At 43.5% G+C, this 15,686-nt stretch overlaps 1 protein-coding gene across 1 annotated transcript in view; it reads right to left on the bottom strand.

The window, feature by feature from the left end:
- Positions 1–15,686, bottom strand: part of LOC147460924 (uncharacterized) — a 163,723-nt gene that overhangs the window by 29,351 nt on the left and 118,686 nt on the right. The window contains exons 6-9 of the mRNA XM_086508611.1: positions 10,623–10,779; positions 10,456–10,541; positions 10,148–10,238; positions 9,944–10,063 (exon numbers count right to left, since the gene is read on the bottom strand). Coding sequence (XP_086364737.1) covers positions 9,944–10,063; positions 10,148–10,238; positions 10,456–10,541; positions 10,623–10,779 — 454 coding nt within the window. The remainder of the gene's footprint in view (positions 1–9,943; positions 10,064–10,147; positions 10,239–10,455; positions 10,542–10,622; positions 10,780–15,686) is intronic.

The following is a 15,686-nucleotide window of genomic DNA, read 5'->3' as shown; positions in this document are numbered from 1 at the left end:
TGAGTAGATGGGCAGAGAATGAGGGCATAAGGGCAATAGGACAAGCTGGATTCAGGAGGGGTTATTCCACTTTAGATCATATTCTTACGCTCAGAGCCATTATTGAGGAAGGAAGAGCAAGCGGGAGAACGATGTATTGTTGCTTTGTGGATTTTCGGAAAGCTTTTGATACAGTACGAAGGGCCAGATTGATGCGCAGAATGCAAGAGTTAGGGGTCCCCAGAGAGATTATATGGGGGATCATGGCCTTATACGGGTCAGTAACTGGTTATGTACATACTCCAGAAGGGGATTCCGACATTGTTCATTCCACCGTTGGAGTAAAGCAAGGATGCCCATTGTCCCCTACTTTATTTGGTATGTATATAGATGAGGTATCAGATTACATTGATAGAGAGGGTGACAGAGGTGCTCCACTTGCAGGGTCATGGATCCCTTTGTTGTTATATGCAGATGATATTCTATTGATAGCAGAATCACCAGATGGAATGCAGAGGCAGTTAGATGCATTACAGAAATTCGCGGAGGACAGCGGACTGTCGGTAAATTTGGGTAAAACCAAAGTTATGGTGTTTAACACCACACCGCAGTGGGTTAGGAGATCGGCACCTACATTTGCATATGGCCAAGATACAGTAGAGTACACAGATGCATGCACATACCTTGGTGTGGTATTTACAGGACCGAAGTTTACTCTTAAGAAAGCAGCGGATGCTAGATTGTCCAGAGCCTCTGCGGCCTTGGAAGGCATGGAGAGCATGTGTTCACAACTGCAGTTTCAAGAACCACGAACAAAACTCAAGCTCTTTGATACTGTGGTGGCTTCGGCTATGCTTTATAGGGTCCAAATTTGGGGACCATCTGTGGATCAGGATAATTGGAAGTCAATGGAGAGACCTTTGGTATCTATGATTTCCCGAATGATTAGAGCCAAGGCCTCCGTACCACACGCGATAACCCGAGCGGAACTAGCTGCCCCTCCGATAGAAATTGAAGCTCTTACCAGATCAACGTCCTTTATACATGGTTTATGGGATACAAATAATTGCCGATATACTAGATTGGCCCTCGAATCCTCTCGACAATTAGCAATGAAAGGAGATACATCATGCTCGTATGCGCAACTGTCCTCGTGGTTTCAGAGACACGGGTTCAGTATGGAAAGATTACCCCCCTTCCAAAACTCTCTTGAGGCTCCATCACTGGCAATCACACAAACGGAGATTAATAAAATCATCCGCCAGGATCTTATACAGTTAGACACTAAGAGGACATGGGTAGACCCTACACAAGAATTGGGCACGAAGATGGCCGACTACAAAGAAAACTTCCTACAGCTATCTGAAGATGGTTTTGTGATTCGCCCGAGCTACATGGATACCCACCTGTCTCATGGTTTGAGATGTGCTATTGGTCAGATTCGTACATCCTCACACCAGCTGGAAATGAATTTGGCAGATTTAGGGGAATCCCACCTGAGAGCAGAATTTGCAAGTTATGCGGAATGGAGCCGGAGACAGAATTACACTATATATGCCATTGCACCGTATACTATGAGATACGTGGGCGTTTCCATTGCCTATTCAAAGATGGCTTTGGACCGCTAGATAGAGTCATGCAATACCAAGATCAAAGGTGCTTAGGCCTGTACCTATTGGAACTACATCGGCACAGGGATAATCTAATGAGAAGACAAAGAGCACTACAGCCTCAGAGGTAGATCACAGATTTCTTCGGATCGAGAGAAGCAGGAATGGAAGGAGAAGCAAGAGGCCAGCAGCGAGCACAAAGGAGTACCCACATTCATACCAAAGGCACCCTCATTGACAGGGCGATTGAGGTTAGGAAATCGAGACGACCACGACCGAGATGCAGAAGCACACTTCACCGGAGGAGACTACAACAAAAGATTAGAAGCATTCTAGCCAGACACCCAGAATGCTCAAAAGAAGTCTATCTAATACTTTGTATTTAGTTTTTCGCATTTATTTTCACACTTTCACACTTTTCAGACATTGTAACAGATTCACCACTTTTGTATCAGTTTGGTCTCATAGGTCACTCTGTCCTTTTTGAAGACGTTAATATAACATTTCATTTCATTTCTCTCTCTCTCTCTCTCTCTCTCTCTCTCTCTCTCTCTCTCTCTCTCTCTCTCTCTCTCTCTCTCTCTCCGAGACAGAGCTACATTACAAATGTCACTACCGAGTATACTATGAGATACGAGGCCGCTTTCATTGTCTATTCAAAGAGGGTTTTTGACCACTTTCGAGAGTCATGAAATACCAAGATCAGAGATGCCTCAGATTATACTTACTGGAGATTCGCAGACACAAAAGGACCTGTTGAAGAGGGGCACAATGACAGAGATCGAGCGAGAGCGGCAGATTACAGATTTCTTTCAGTCACACACAGAGGAGTTCAAGCAGTCCCCACAGCATAGCAGCACTAGAGGCACAAGAGGCATATTGTTTGATCGGGCAATAGACTTGGGGCAATCCTGTCGCCCATAGATGAGGGGGCCTTCTCGACATCGACGCAGATTGCGCAGAGGATATATACCATACTGGCGCGGCATAGGAGCCGTCCCGACAAAGTGCTTAACTTGGAGGACATCAAACCTCTACAGCCTTTTGGATACTGATGTATATGTATATCATACCTCTACTGTCAAAGAGCTCAATTGTATCATCTCACCCTTTGTATCAGCTTTCACCCCACCCCTACCCACTATTTTCTTTCCGTACTTTTTGTACCTAGACCTGGTATTAGATTCACCACATATAACCTTATGGTCTCATAGGTCATTTTGGCTTTTCAAGACGTTAATATTACATTTCATCTCTCTCTCTCTCTCTCTCTCTCTCTCTCTCTCTCTCTCTCTCTCTCTCTCTCTCTCTCTCTCTCTCTCTCTCTCTCTTACACACACCAGCGGTACTCTCATTGATCGAGCTATAGAGTTAGGGAGATCGAGACGACCGCGACTGAGGAGGGGAGCCACGGAGCACCGGCGGAGATTGCGGCAGAGGATCCACAGGATTCTAGCACGGCACCCTGAGTGTCGATCAGGATAGGCTTCATGCTACTGCTATATTGCATCATGGTGACACTTATCCCCACTTTGTACCTTTATGGCATGATACCATTGATCAGCCTACCAGCCACCCATAGGAGTCGGTAGCACTCCTATCAGTTTCCTTTTTTGTAGTTTTCTTTGTTTGTACCCAGACTTGGTACTAGACTCATCATTGTAATCAGTTGGTCTCATAGGTCATTTTGGCCTTTTGTAGACGTTAATATATCATTTCATTTCTCTCTCTCTCTCTCTCTCTCTCTCTCTCTCTCTCTCTCTCTCTCTCTCTAAGGAGCTGCCTATATGCAAACAACTCCTATAGCGATGGAGGAACCTATTAATCCACAAAGTGAAAATACCTACCACACTCCGCCGAAAGCAAAACATACTTTGTGGAGAAAGCTACGACACAGCACATTGTCGCCAGACTTTTCAAGAGTAGGAAAGCTTTCCAAGGTCAAGAATGAACCCATGTACGAGAAAGAACATGTGATGATAAATCCTTATGAGGAAGGAGATTGAAAGAGAGATGTATGAAGTTATGGAATCTCTCGAAAATGAGAAGTATGCAAAAATGGGAAAGGACATGCAAAAAGAGATACTTCGTGAAAGTCCAAGATGTACACAAGACTAAAAGAGAAAATGCAAGGCTTTGTAAAGTCAAAGGTGAATGTAATGTAATGTGTGTTGCATAACAGATTAGATGATGCACCTTCCACTGTTGAATCTTGGAAATCAAAAGTGGAAAGATGCATATGTGACAAGAATGCTTTAAATGAGGACCTCAAAGGAGCATGTAAGAGTAAGCTGGATACAAATGAGACATCCCAAAATGGTAACAAAGATCTACACTTGCAAGAAGAGGTGAAAGATCACACGTAGAGAACGGCTTTACGGACCGATGTAGTTAAACAACATGAAGAAAATATGAACTGGATAAAGGTGGCTAAAATGCAAAATGCTAGCCCAGCACCTTCTTCTCCTAGTATCATAAATGATACATTGGGGAAGAAAATAGAGGAAAGTGCAAACTTTGAATGTACGAGCTGCGGGATGGAAAGAGGGCAAGAGCCCAAAAGAGGATACTTTGGCTTTATGCATGGAATATGCATGAAAACGGGAGCAAACAGAAAGATGCCTACAGATGCATGGAGAATAGGGAAGGAAGGAGAGGCCGCTTAAAATGAGGTTCATTGATTTGGAGAAAAAGAAAGACTTTCTTTCACATTGACCTGCCTTGAGAGGTGAGGAGATAATTTTTGAAGAGGATCACACTCATGCCCAAATCACACATAGGATGGATTTCATGCCACTTATTATTGAGGCCAGAATGGCAGGGAGATGGGTTGTGTATAGAGATGGCAAAGTGATTATAGGGGAGAAATGGAGTGCATGACAATGTGATATAGGCGCTTTTGAGGAGACATATAATCTCGTATACAAAAACTCATCAGTGTGGAAAGAGACCCTGCACGCAATTCCGGGGTTAGTTACAAGAAATGGCCATTTTCAGGTCTCCGTTCTCCGTTCCCCATTCCCATTCCAACTTCCCATTCTAAATCTTGTTACGTGTTTCAGACGTGAGTATCCATAACAAGGAATGGCATTCCATGTCCGTTGCGGTTCCCCGTTCAGATTTCTCGTCCAGGGTAACTACGATAAATAGGGGTCGATGGCTAGAAAAAAGGCTCATGGGAATACTAGTAGAGGATCAAGGGGAGTTGATGTACTCTATAAGGAAGAGTTGCAAGTATCATGCAAGTAGTAGGGACGGATGAGCATGCACGTTATACGTGGATCAAAGTCCAAACAAAAGATTATCGTCCTCTTTATGGATGCACTGGGCCAATAGGGTGTCTCTTGTGGACAAGCAGGTTGCAACCATTAAGAACCTTTATAAAATCACACTGAAGGAGCAGTAGGCCACGTTTTAGGTGCAGCCTGTACCTGCATTTTTGGAGCAGTCTTGCCATCAGAGAGACTCCTCATTGGTGCAGCCTCTCCTCATGGAAGATGGGCTGCAGGGACTTCACCCTTGCATTTTTCGCTCCTTAGGGTAGCTATATTAACACAACACAAGGTATTCATTTAACTCCCTCACCTCACTCACCACCACTCAAGAGCTCAATGAAAACTCTACCCACAAGCTCAAGTCAATCTCCAAACCTCTCGATCTACAAGGCCTTGCTTGCCCGCACACACTACAAGGTGAGTTGAGTTGCTCAACACTTGAAATCACACTTGATGGCATCCAAAATATCCAAGAAAAACCACCAAAAACTCAAAAACTCCAACCACAAAAGATCTCTCTCAAACCATTGCAAAAGCTTCACCAAACTCCACTCTGTTGGACTCTTTGGAGTAGCCTCAACCCTAATGGCATCGATACAGGGTCACATAGTCTTGCAAAAAGCTACAGCTTCGTCCCTCAATTCCACGCACACCACATCCATGGAAACGTCAGAACTTCCATAGACTCTCCCAAGTGCAAAATTGAAGTGAAGAAACTCTCATTCACTCCTCAACACACTCGAAAACAGGATGCGAGCAAGACGGGACCGCATAGGACCACCTGTGGAAACCCTTCTTCCTCCCACACACAGAGGGGTAAAAGTGTTTATGATGAACTTTAAAAGTACTCCCTCAGCCTAAACACTCACGGCACGTGAGTGATGTGGCAATTCAAAGCCTTTCACATCATTTTTGAGCCTTTTTTGGGCCATTGTTTGCCAATTTTGACCCCGAACGGGCACTTTTCAAAGGAAAAATCCCAAACGGACTCCAAAATTCATCGAATATTGTAAGCTTGGCCCTTGATACCTAAAGTTCAGTGCCACATTCCACTTTTGACCACTTCTAGGGCGGTTCGCGCATCGCTACATATAAGGTGCCGCAAATAGACCGTTACGACATGTGTCAAACTTCACGGGCGGGATGAGAGTGCCCACACATTTTTCTTGCATTATTAACATTCTAAAAAGATCAAAAACATCTCCTAGAACAAAAAGAGTCCACTTGGAACCACATCTAGAGCTTCTACACCCTGTCCAAACATGTACATGTACTTGACTGCCGACATTCAAACCTGATTATTTACAATGTGCCCACGTCACATCATTTTTGAAATTTGAAACTACTTTGCAAAGCTCCCAAATGCATGTATTTACATCTTTTTGTACATATACCCATGCATATACGCTTTACTATGTACAACCCAAAAGTGGTTTATCATCATTGCCCAACCCCAAGTTGAGCATTAATGCTCAACACTCGCAACAAACAATGACATAAAATTGCAAAAGTGACCCCAAAGTTCCCCCTAGATCATATGAGAACTCATCCACTTGCATAATACCATCTGTGTACCCAAGCATGTATCCCACATCAAAGGAAAAAAGCATCTTTTTTCTTGCCAAAATGCCACTGCCCACCTGGATCCCAAGCATGATATGAATCTTCTTCAAGGTTGGTACATATCTTCTCGTACCATAGGTCATTCCAACTAGCTGGACCCACAACCACCTCAAAATGCATCTGATGACTAGAGCTCATCCCATCGATAATCATAAAGCTCACATCATCTCCCTGATGCATCAATTGCTTTTCATTTCCTATGCCCAAGAGACCATCACTCCAAGCCTTAATAGCTCCATCCCAAAATTGAAAATGCTCTTCAAAAACACTATCACTAGCATCTTCTTCTTCCACATAAGACATTTTCCACTTGAAAAGCTCAGAAACATGCATACAAAGCCACACAAAACATCATAACCAAGTCTTCATCATGCCAAACTGCCCTAGGACTCACCAACTGCCAATCAATATCTTCACAGATAAAGGGATATGGCCCAAACATACATTGAAACATGTGAAATGCATCCACCAAATCATCGTGCAAGCAAAAGGTCACTTTAAGTTCCTTGTCTTCCGCATCCTCAAGATGTTTATATTGAGCAACCACAGGGCATGTATCATCACGGACATCCCTTGGAGATGGCACTAGCATCAAATCCTTGCACACATACAACTCATCCCTATCACCTTCAGGACCCAATACCTTTGCATCACAACCACTAGAGGGTCGCCCAACCCCCAACTCTGATAAAGCACATGGACCCAAGGTCACATCAACCTGCATAGAGTCACTCTCTCCTATGTCATCCTCACGTAATGTGGAAACTCCACAACCATAGCCCATCATCTCATCTTCATCAATGCAAGAATCCATGTCTTGTTGCTACAAAGCTCCTTCCCAAAACATATGTTGCTCTTTGTGCAAGGCTACCATATCTTTCATAGGATCTTACAACTCTATGTCATCATCACATACATCGCTACACCAACTCGCACAAGCATCAGATGTATCCCCATCATAGGCTGCCTCATCCTCTTCAATTTCCCTCTTCTTATATCCACTTTCCATGCTAGCAAACTTTCACATTTATTTATTCTTTCCTTAACATCATGTACCATAGGCACGTGTATGGTTTCCACAACTTCTTTACGTACTTCATTTGCATTGACTTTGAGCATATGGGCATTCGCACCTGTCTCCAGATTGTTACCCTTGCCAACATGAGCATCTACTATCGTGACTTTATGCACACAAAGGTCATCCACACTATCAATACCAGGTATTGACATAGGGTACTTCATGCCTGTAGCAACATACAACTTTCTCTCTTTCCGTAGCGCTATTTTCAATGCTTCACACATGGAATTGGGCTCTTTCTCTTTGCACTTTCATCTTAAGGACTCACGCAAACAAACTCGTGAATACTTGTATTCTTTCGCTATTTGTAAAAGCGGAATAAAATTCCTCTTTAGAGATTTCTTCCACATGCAATAGAGCATCTTTCCAAACTCTCCAAGCATCATCAAATCTTGACCAAAAATGTGAAACAGACTCGTGCTCTTGCATAAACAAACTAGTGACCTGTTTCCATGCATCTTGGTGAGGGATCACCTTCTTGAACCGCTTCAAAAAGCATGGCTTAAACCTGTCCCAATTTTCTTTGTCATCACTGTGACAATCCCTCGAACCATTATCTTGCATTACCTCTGACCACCAAATTGTTACCTACAAGTTCTTGTGCCTCGCTTGGAGCCTACACCATAAACATGTCAAGTCAAACTCATAAGACGCAAGCCAATCCTCTGCATCCTAAGAACCTGTGAAAACTGATGGTTGGAATGTCCCAACCATCATGGAATTCCCATCAACATTTAAAGTGTGGACACATCACTACTCAAAATATAAATTTCGGGTGCACAATGGGCCATTCTCGCTCCCAAGTGGGGGATCACCAAAGGATGATACAAAAAACACCGTGCGCACACTCACCACCCAGACACCTCAACACAACACAAGGTATTCACTCAACTTCCTCACCTCACTCACCACCACTCAAGAGCTCAATGAAAATTCTACCCACAAGCTCAATTCAATCTCCAAACCCCTCGACCTACAAGTCCTTGCCTGCCCAAAGACACTACAAGGTGGGTCAAGGTGATCGACGCTTGAAATCACACGGAATGGCGACCAAAATATATAAGAAAATCCACCAAAAACTCAAAAACTCCAGCCACAAAAAGCCTCTCTCAAACCATTGCAAAAGTTTCACCAAACTCCACTCTGTTGGACTCTTTGGAGTAGCCTCAACCCTAATGGCACCTATACACGGTCACATAGTCTTGCAGAAATCTGCACCTTCGTCCCTCAATTCCTCGCGTACACACATCCATGGAAACCTCAGAACTTCAAAATTGAAGTGAAGAAACTCTCATTCACTCCTTCACACACTCGAAAACAGGATGCAAGCAAGACGGGACTGCATAGGACCACCTACGGAAACCTTGCTTCCTCCCACACACAGAGGGGTGAAAGTGCTGATGATGAACTTTAAAAGTACTCCCTCAGCCTAAACACTCACGACATCGGGAATGATGTGGCAATTTGAAGCCTTTCACACCACTTTTAACCCTCTCTTGACCTTTTTTTGGGGCATTTTTGGCCAATTTTGACCTCGGACGCGGACATTTTTCACTAGAAAAATTCCAAACGGACTTCAAAATTCACCAAATTTTGTAGGCTTGGCCTTAATACCTAAAATTCAGTGCAACATACCCACATTCCACTTTTGACCACTTCTAGGGCGGTTCACGCATCGCTACATATCAAGTGCCGGAATAGACCGTTACGGCATGTGTCAAACTTCACGGGCGGGATGAGAGTGCCCACACATTTCGCTTGCATTAATTACATTCTAAAAAGCTCACAAACATCCCTTAGAGAAAAAAGATTTCACTTGGAACCACATCTAGAACTTCTACACCCTATCCAAACATGTACGTGTACTGGACTGCCGGCATGCAAACTCGAGTATTTACAATGTGCCCACACATCATTTTTGAAACTTGAAACTACTTTGAAAAGCTACTCAAATGCATGTATTTACATCTTTTTGTAGATAACTATGTACAAGCCAAAAGTGTTTTATCAACATTATATTCGTTCGAGTACGTTTAGTAGTAATGTATTGGTTGTTTTTACTTCTCAATTCAGGACTCTTAAATTTTGTAAGAAAGTTAAAAGTTGCAAGCTCCAATTTCGCATGCTATGGAAGTGTGATGGTTGTATCATGTTTTTGAGAATCTAAAACTGATATACATGCATTTTAGACACATATATATAGTTACATACATGCACACACGTGACATACATATGTAGGGTTAACGTTTTTTATGGTTTATAGTTGAGGTCCAATACTGTAAAGTCTCTATCCACCTTGCTATTCCCTTGCATTAACACACCATTTCCATGCTTAAATATTTCAACATAGCTAAGATGCTCTATCAAGGGATCAATACCTGCTTGTCCAGCTCAAGAAGGCGGTTTTGTTGTGTTTCAGCTTGCTGCCTTAAGCGGCTCTCAAGTTCTGCTCTCTCTTTTTCGAATTTTTCTTTTGCATCAGCATAGTCCTGGATGGCCTGACTTCAAAAGAACTACCGTTTACACCATATACACATATGAGTCCACACCTTCAAAATGATAGGCTTAGAACTAATCCACACCTTATCCTTCTCATGAGCCATCTCCAAGGAATACTCTGCTTTGAGTTGATTGATTGTTCGCGAGTTGTTCTCTCTAAGCTCTGAAATCTCACTGCATCGAAAGAAAGGCGAAAGAAAGGCTGGCATCGTCTTAGTAACATTTTAACCTATCAAAATTCAGTTCCAAACCTGGGTAAAGTGCATGGAATACTTTATATGTAAAGAACATGAAATATGGCCTACACTTGCTAGAAAGCCACTTGACATATGCTCACTTTGTTAATTTTTCCTTAAGATAAATTTACACAGCAAGACCTAAGAGAGAATACCTATTCAGATTGCCATTGTCTCTTAGAGCTATTTCCAGAGACAGAAGGGTCCTCCGAAGTTTTTCATGCAAATCTGTGTTTGCAGACTGGTAAAGCTCAAAGTCAGAATAGCAAGTTTGAGCATCAAAGATACCAATTTTAAAGCACCATAAAGAAAATTGAATCACCTTAAATTCTGAGAGCCTGCCAGCAAGATATGTTTTAATGGTGGAGTCATTTCCCTGCCTAAAGCAGAGGGAAAGGTGACTCAAGTGCTTGAATTGATTAGCCTCAACCACACTGAACGTTGAGTCACCAGTCCGAACGTGTAGGATGGCCTGAAACCTGATTTGATATTTGAAATTACACACCTCACAATCCATGAAATTTCGAGTTTAGGTTGTATGAGAAAATTTGAAACTTGATGACATTAATAAACATTGCAGTTTGAAACTAGTTTTTGAGAACATCCTCCTCTGTTGCTCTTGATTGCTACTGTAGCAGGAAAAGTGTGTTGTCCTCTCTATTGTGGGTGCTCCTCAGTGTAATATGCATGAAATCTCACTCCAACAGAAAGAAAACACAATAGAGCAATGGAACAAGCAACTCAAAGACACAATAACAGACTCAGAACTCGTCTAACTCAAGCTGGCAGTACACTCATCTCCAAGCCGAGGATTCACAGGTACAATGGGGGTGTCGAGGCTCCAATGTGCAGGGAAGGTGCAGACGTGCCGTGTTGGACACAAGACACACGACTCAAGACGCTAGACCATAGAGAGTAGATGAAGCATTCGACGACTAAAACCAACTACACATATATATGATCATAAAGAGCCATTACTAGCTAGCAAAATATCCCTAAGAGTCAGCTGTGGGTTGTGGTGAACTGGCCAAGGTGTCCACTAGACTACCACCGTGTCTCAGCCACGTGTCACTGCCCACACGAGAGTCCGTTTAGTGTGAACCCAAGAACAACTGTAACTGTAGCTGCCTATCAAGTGCAAGTGACATTGTAGCCTTACTACAAGTTGCCCGCCACAAGACCACTCACCGTCCCGGAGAGTGGTGATAAGCTATGTAGCGATTCTCCAAGAACACTTAGAACACTAGGGATATGTACACGGTGTAATGAAAGAGAACCATGTGGATCGTCAGAGCTTAACACTAGTTTGGTAACCTACCAGGACACAAAAGTGTCCTTTGGGTTTTGGAAAAAATTCAATACTCATAGTATATGTGTGAATTTTAAAAAATCCTTACATGAGCTTCAAACTAAGAACCCATTTCAATTTTGAAAAATAAGTAACATGCCTATCTCTTGATTTCTTGGTCATGAAAAGAGTCCAAAGACAAGGTAGTGCTGCATTTTAACGAAGACAACATACTTGCATGGCTACCCCCATGGTACATCATATATAAAATTGTTTATGCTACAAACCTATTTTTCCCATGAACTTCAATGGGTTCCTAGTCTTAGTAGCCACAAAAATTATTAAACTATGTGTAGAATTAGATACAAAAAAGTGGCAATTTTTTGCATTCTGCTGACTTGCCACGCCCATATACTACACTATATAACTTGTCTATTGATATAGCTTGGTACTTCACCCTCATATTGACACCAAAAAACTATCAAAGACATGCAAACATGTCTTATTATGATCATTCTAGACACAACCACAAGACACAAAAACTACGAGAATGAAAAAATTGGGTTCCACATTGTGGCCATCCTAGCCTCCTTAAAAAATAGCTACTTATATCCGAATTGGGTTTGTAGGCCTAGATAAGGACCTAAGCTAGAAGTTGACAATGTTAATTGAATTTAATGACCAATATTGAACGTAATAGTTTTCTAATTCAACATGAGTGCGATTTTGGTAAAGTGGAATTTTTTTTCCGACTTTGTATTTTTAGCCCAGCGCAAATGCATTGCCATGAGACCTTGAACTGTCAAAGAGTGGCATTTCCTCTCCGCAATCGGCAGGGCATGGGAAGGGTCAGGCGATGGGGCGGAAGGACTAGCGGGACAGATGGGAGAGGCAGAGGGGGCGGGTAGAGGAGGTGAAGGTGGCGGTGGAGAAGTGGGGATGGTAGGCGGAAGGAGGGGGAGGGGGAGGGGTTGGTGGTGGCGAAGCTGAAGTGGGAGGGAAATTTGCTGGCTCATCCTGTTGTAGAGGGTCAAAACGATTCCCTGTGGGAACCTACTGTTGTTGGCCTGGTGCAGGTAAGGTCACAAACATGTTGTCAACCCTCATCTGCCGGGGCATCTGTCTCAGAAGAGGTACCTGTCTCTGCTCCCTGCATTTCTACCTGTTGAGCCTGCCAGCCTTGGTAGGCTGGGTCTATGTCGAGGGTCGACTCCTCCTCCGTGGACACACCTTCGCAAGATGGCTCATCTGTCTGCAAATGAAGCATTGGTTAGGAAGGCCCGAATACTCCACACTCTGTCTAATCCAACCACCACTCACCCGAGGCAATACAATGTGTGTCCCAAACAAGAACGCGCACAATGGCTAACCCTACGGCCTTGGTCACAACTAAAGTTAAAGTAAGTGGGGCCTCCAGAACTATCGCAAACATGGAAAAAAAATTGGAAAGTAGGGAAAGGTGCTCCCGCCTCAAACCTGGGAAGCAAACTAAGATAGGAAGATCTGCCTCCTCCTCAAGCACATTTGAAGTCGAGTTGAAGCCGTTGTGCCACTGTTTGAAATAAGCTCAAGCCGCCCTATTGCCGAGCGGGCTATTGGAAATCACTTTCGCTGCCATCTCTGAAGACTCAAACTCTATCTAATAATATCCTCTTCCAAGAATCTGCACATGAATGAACTTGCCCACTTCAGTAAGGAGTTGGGCCTGGAGCACGTCCGGACGTCGCCTCGTTGACCCTTGTGCGAACGATATTTTTTTTATAGAAAAAGATCCTTTTATTAGTTTAAAAACCTACTACAAATTGCCCCTGTAACAGAGGGCTACATCAGCAAATGGAAAGACTCTCCCAATGCAAGAACAAAATATGTACAAAGATGGCTTAATCAAGAGATAGGTGGGAGGAACAACCACACTGGTGGTCGGTACTGCCATCGGGGCACGTCCTGAACCATGGTGAAGAAAGGTCTAGGCCGCCACAGTCTCAGAAAAGCCTCCCGGCTCTTCTACATGTGGCCAGAGCTACCCTGGAGACGCTCGAACTGGTCCCATAGTTTGTGGACCACCTCTAGTCAGAAGTCTAGAGGTGGTCGGATCTAGTACTTTGCAAAAACACGAGGTTAATTTCCTCACTTGAGAGAGACTGAACTGAACACAATAAAAGAGAGAGGCAGAGAAAGAAACGAAATGAAATGAAATGTTATACTAATGTCTTCAAAAGGCCTTAATGACCTATGAGACCAAACTGATACAATCTTGGTGGATCTAATCCAATGTCTGGGTACAAAAATAAAAATAAAGTAACGTCTAAGACTAAAATCATCATCATTGTCATCAAAGCCCGAGGATGCCCGGCATCGGGCGTTGTCTAGGAAAGTATTGCATCGGTCGCTGTAGAGCTTTGACGTACTGGGCATCTCCCATGTCGTGCTAGAATAGTCCTCATCCTCTCATGGAGCCTCCGTTGATGTCATGGTCGCCATTGTAGACGTGGGCCTCTAGCTCTCTCGAGCTCAATGGCTCTGTCAACTAATATACCTCTAATATAAGAGGGCTCTGAAGTCTGCTGTGAAGCGTGCTCATCCAGACATGCGGTGTTCTCTCTCTCTCTCTCTCTCTCTCTCTCTCTCTCTCTCTCTCTCTCTCTCTCTCTCTCTCTCTCTCTCTCTCTCTCTCTATTGACCTTATCAATCTCCTTCCAATACAATGCCTCTCAAGTACAAAGGAACAAGACACACACAAGATATACTCTCACGCCAGAGACTGATTCAGTCTATGTGGCAAAGATCTATAATAGGATGTGGGCAGCCGAGCCAGTATATACTGTAGAGGAGATTACTTCTGAGTTAACAGAGATACTACATGGAGCAGCACAAGAGGCATACCCACAGACTCAACCTAATCTGAAGAGAGGATCTGGGAACATGCCTCAAAACAGTTGGTATGACGAGGAATGCAGAGAGACGAGAACCAGGTCCAGAAAGAGCTTACACTTGGGATCATCACATATAAGCAATCTCGGATTGCTCTTCGGCGTATAGTACATCACAAGAAAAGGGCATTTTTAGCCAAACTAGAGAAGGATTTATATCAGCTCTTCTTGAGTCAGGACTCACATAAGGCCTGGCGCTTATTTCACGAGCACTCACCGCCTCCGACAATTACTTCTCCTGAGATCTGGGGTCAATATGTAACATCATTATATATGGTATCTGGACAGCCTCCATTGCCAGATCCGCTAGAGCCATGCCTTGCTACTAGTACTTTCTTTACTACGGAAATGGTGGAAAAAGCCATTGATAAGATGAAGACAAGAAGAGCATATGATCATGACGGTTTAGTAGCAGAACATCTGATCCATGCAAGCGATCTACTTTCAGAAGTCCTTGCTCGTTTGTTTAATCGGGTCATGTGTAAAGGATTACCTGAATCTTGGAAATTCTCTACTATCGTTCTTATTTTCAAGTCAGGAGATCCTATGATACCCGGGAACAACCGTACGATTATGGTAGGTCACACATTGACCCCACTGTACGCATCCATTCTTGAACAAAAATTGAGTAGATGGGCACAGAACGAGGGCATAAGGGCAACAAGACAAGCTGGATTCAGGACAGGATATTCCACTTTAGATCATATTCTTACGCTCAGAGCCATTATTGAGGAAGGAAGAGCAAGCGGGAGAAGGATGTATTGTTGCTTTGTGGATTTCCGGAAAGCTTTTGATACAGTACCAAGGGCCAGATTGATGCGTAGGATGCAAGAGTTAGGGGTCCCCAAAGAGATTATTTGGGGGATAATGGGCTTATACGGGTCAGTAACTGGTTATGTACATACTCCAGAAGGGGATTCCGAACATTGTTCATTCCACCGTTGGAGTAAAGCAGGGATGCCCACTGTCCCCTACTTTATTTGGTATGTACATAGATGAGGTATCAGATTACATTGATAGAGAGCGTGACAGAGGTGCTCAACTTGCAGGGTCATGGATCCCTATGTTGTTGTATGCAGATGATATTGTATTGATAGCAGAATCACCAGATGGAATGCAGAGGCAGCTAGATGCATTACATAAATTCGCGGAGCATAGTGGACTGTCG

The sequence above is a fragment of the Adiantum capillus-veneris genome, chromosome 3 (assembly GCF_014529385.1).
Source record: "Adiantum capillus-veneris isolate H3 chromosome 3, ASM1452938v2, whole genome shotgun sequence".
NCBI classification, from domain to species: domain Eukaryota; kingdom Viridiplantae; phylum Streptophyta; class Polypodiopsida; order Polypodiales; family Pteridaceae; genus Adiantum; species Adiantum capillus-veneris.
This window is presented reverse-complemented; position numbering and strand designations above follow the sequence as displayed.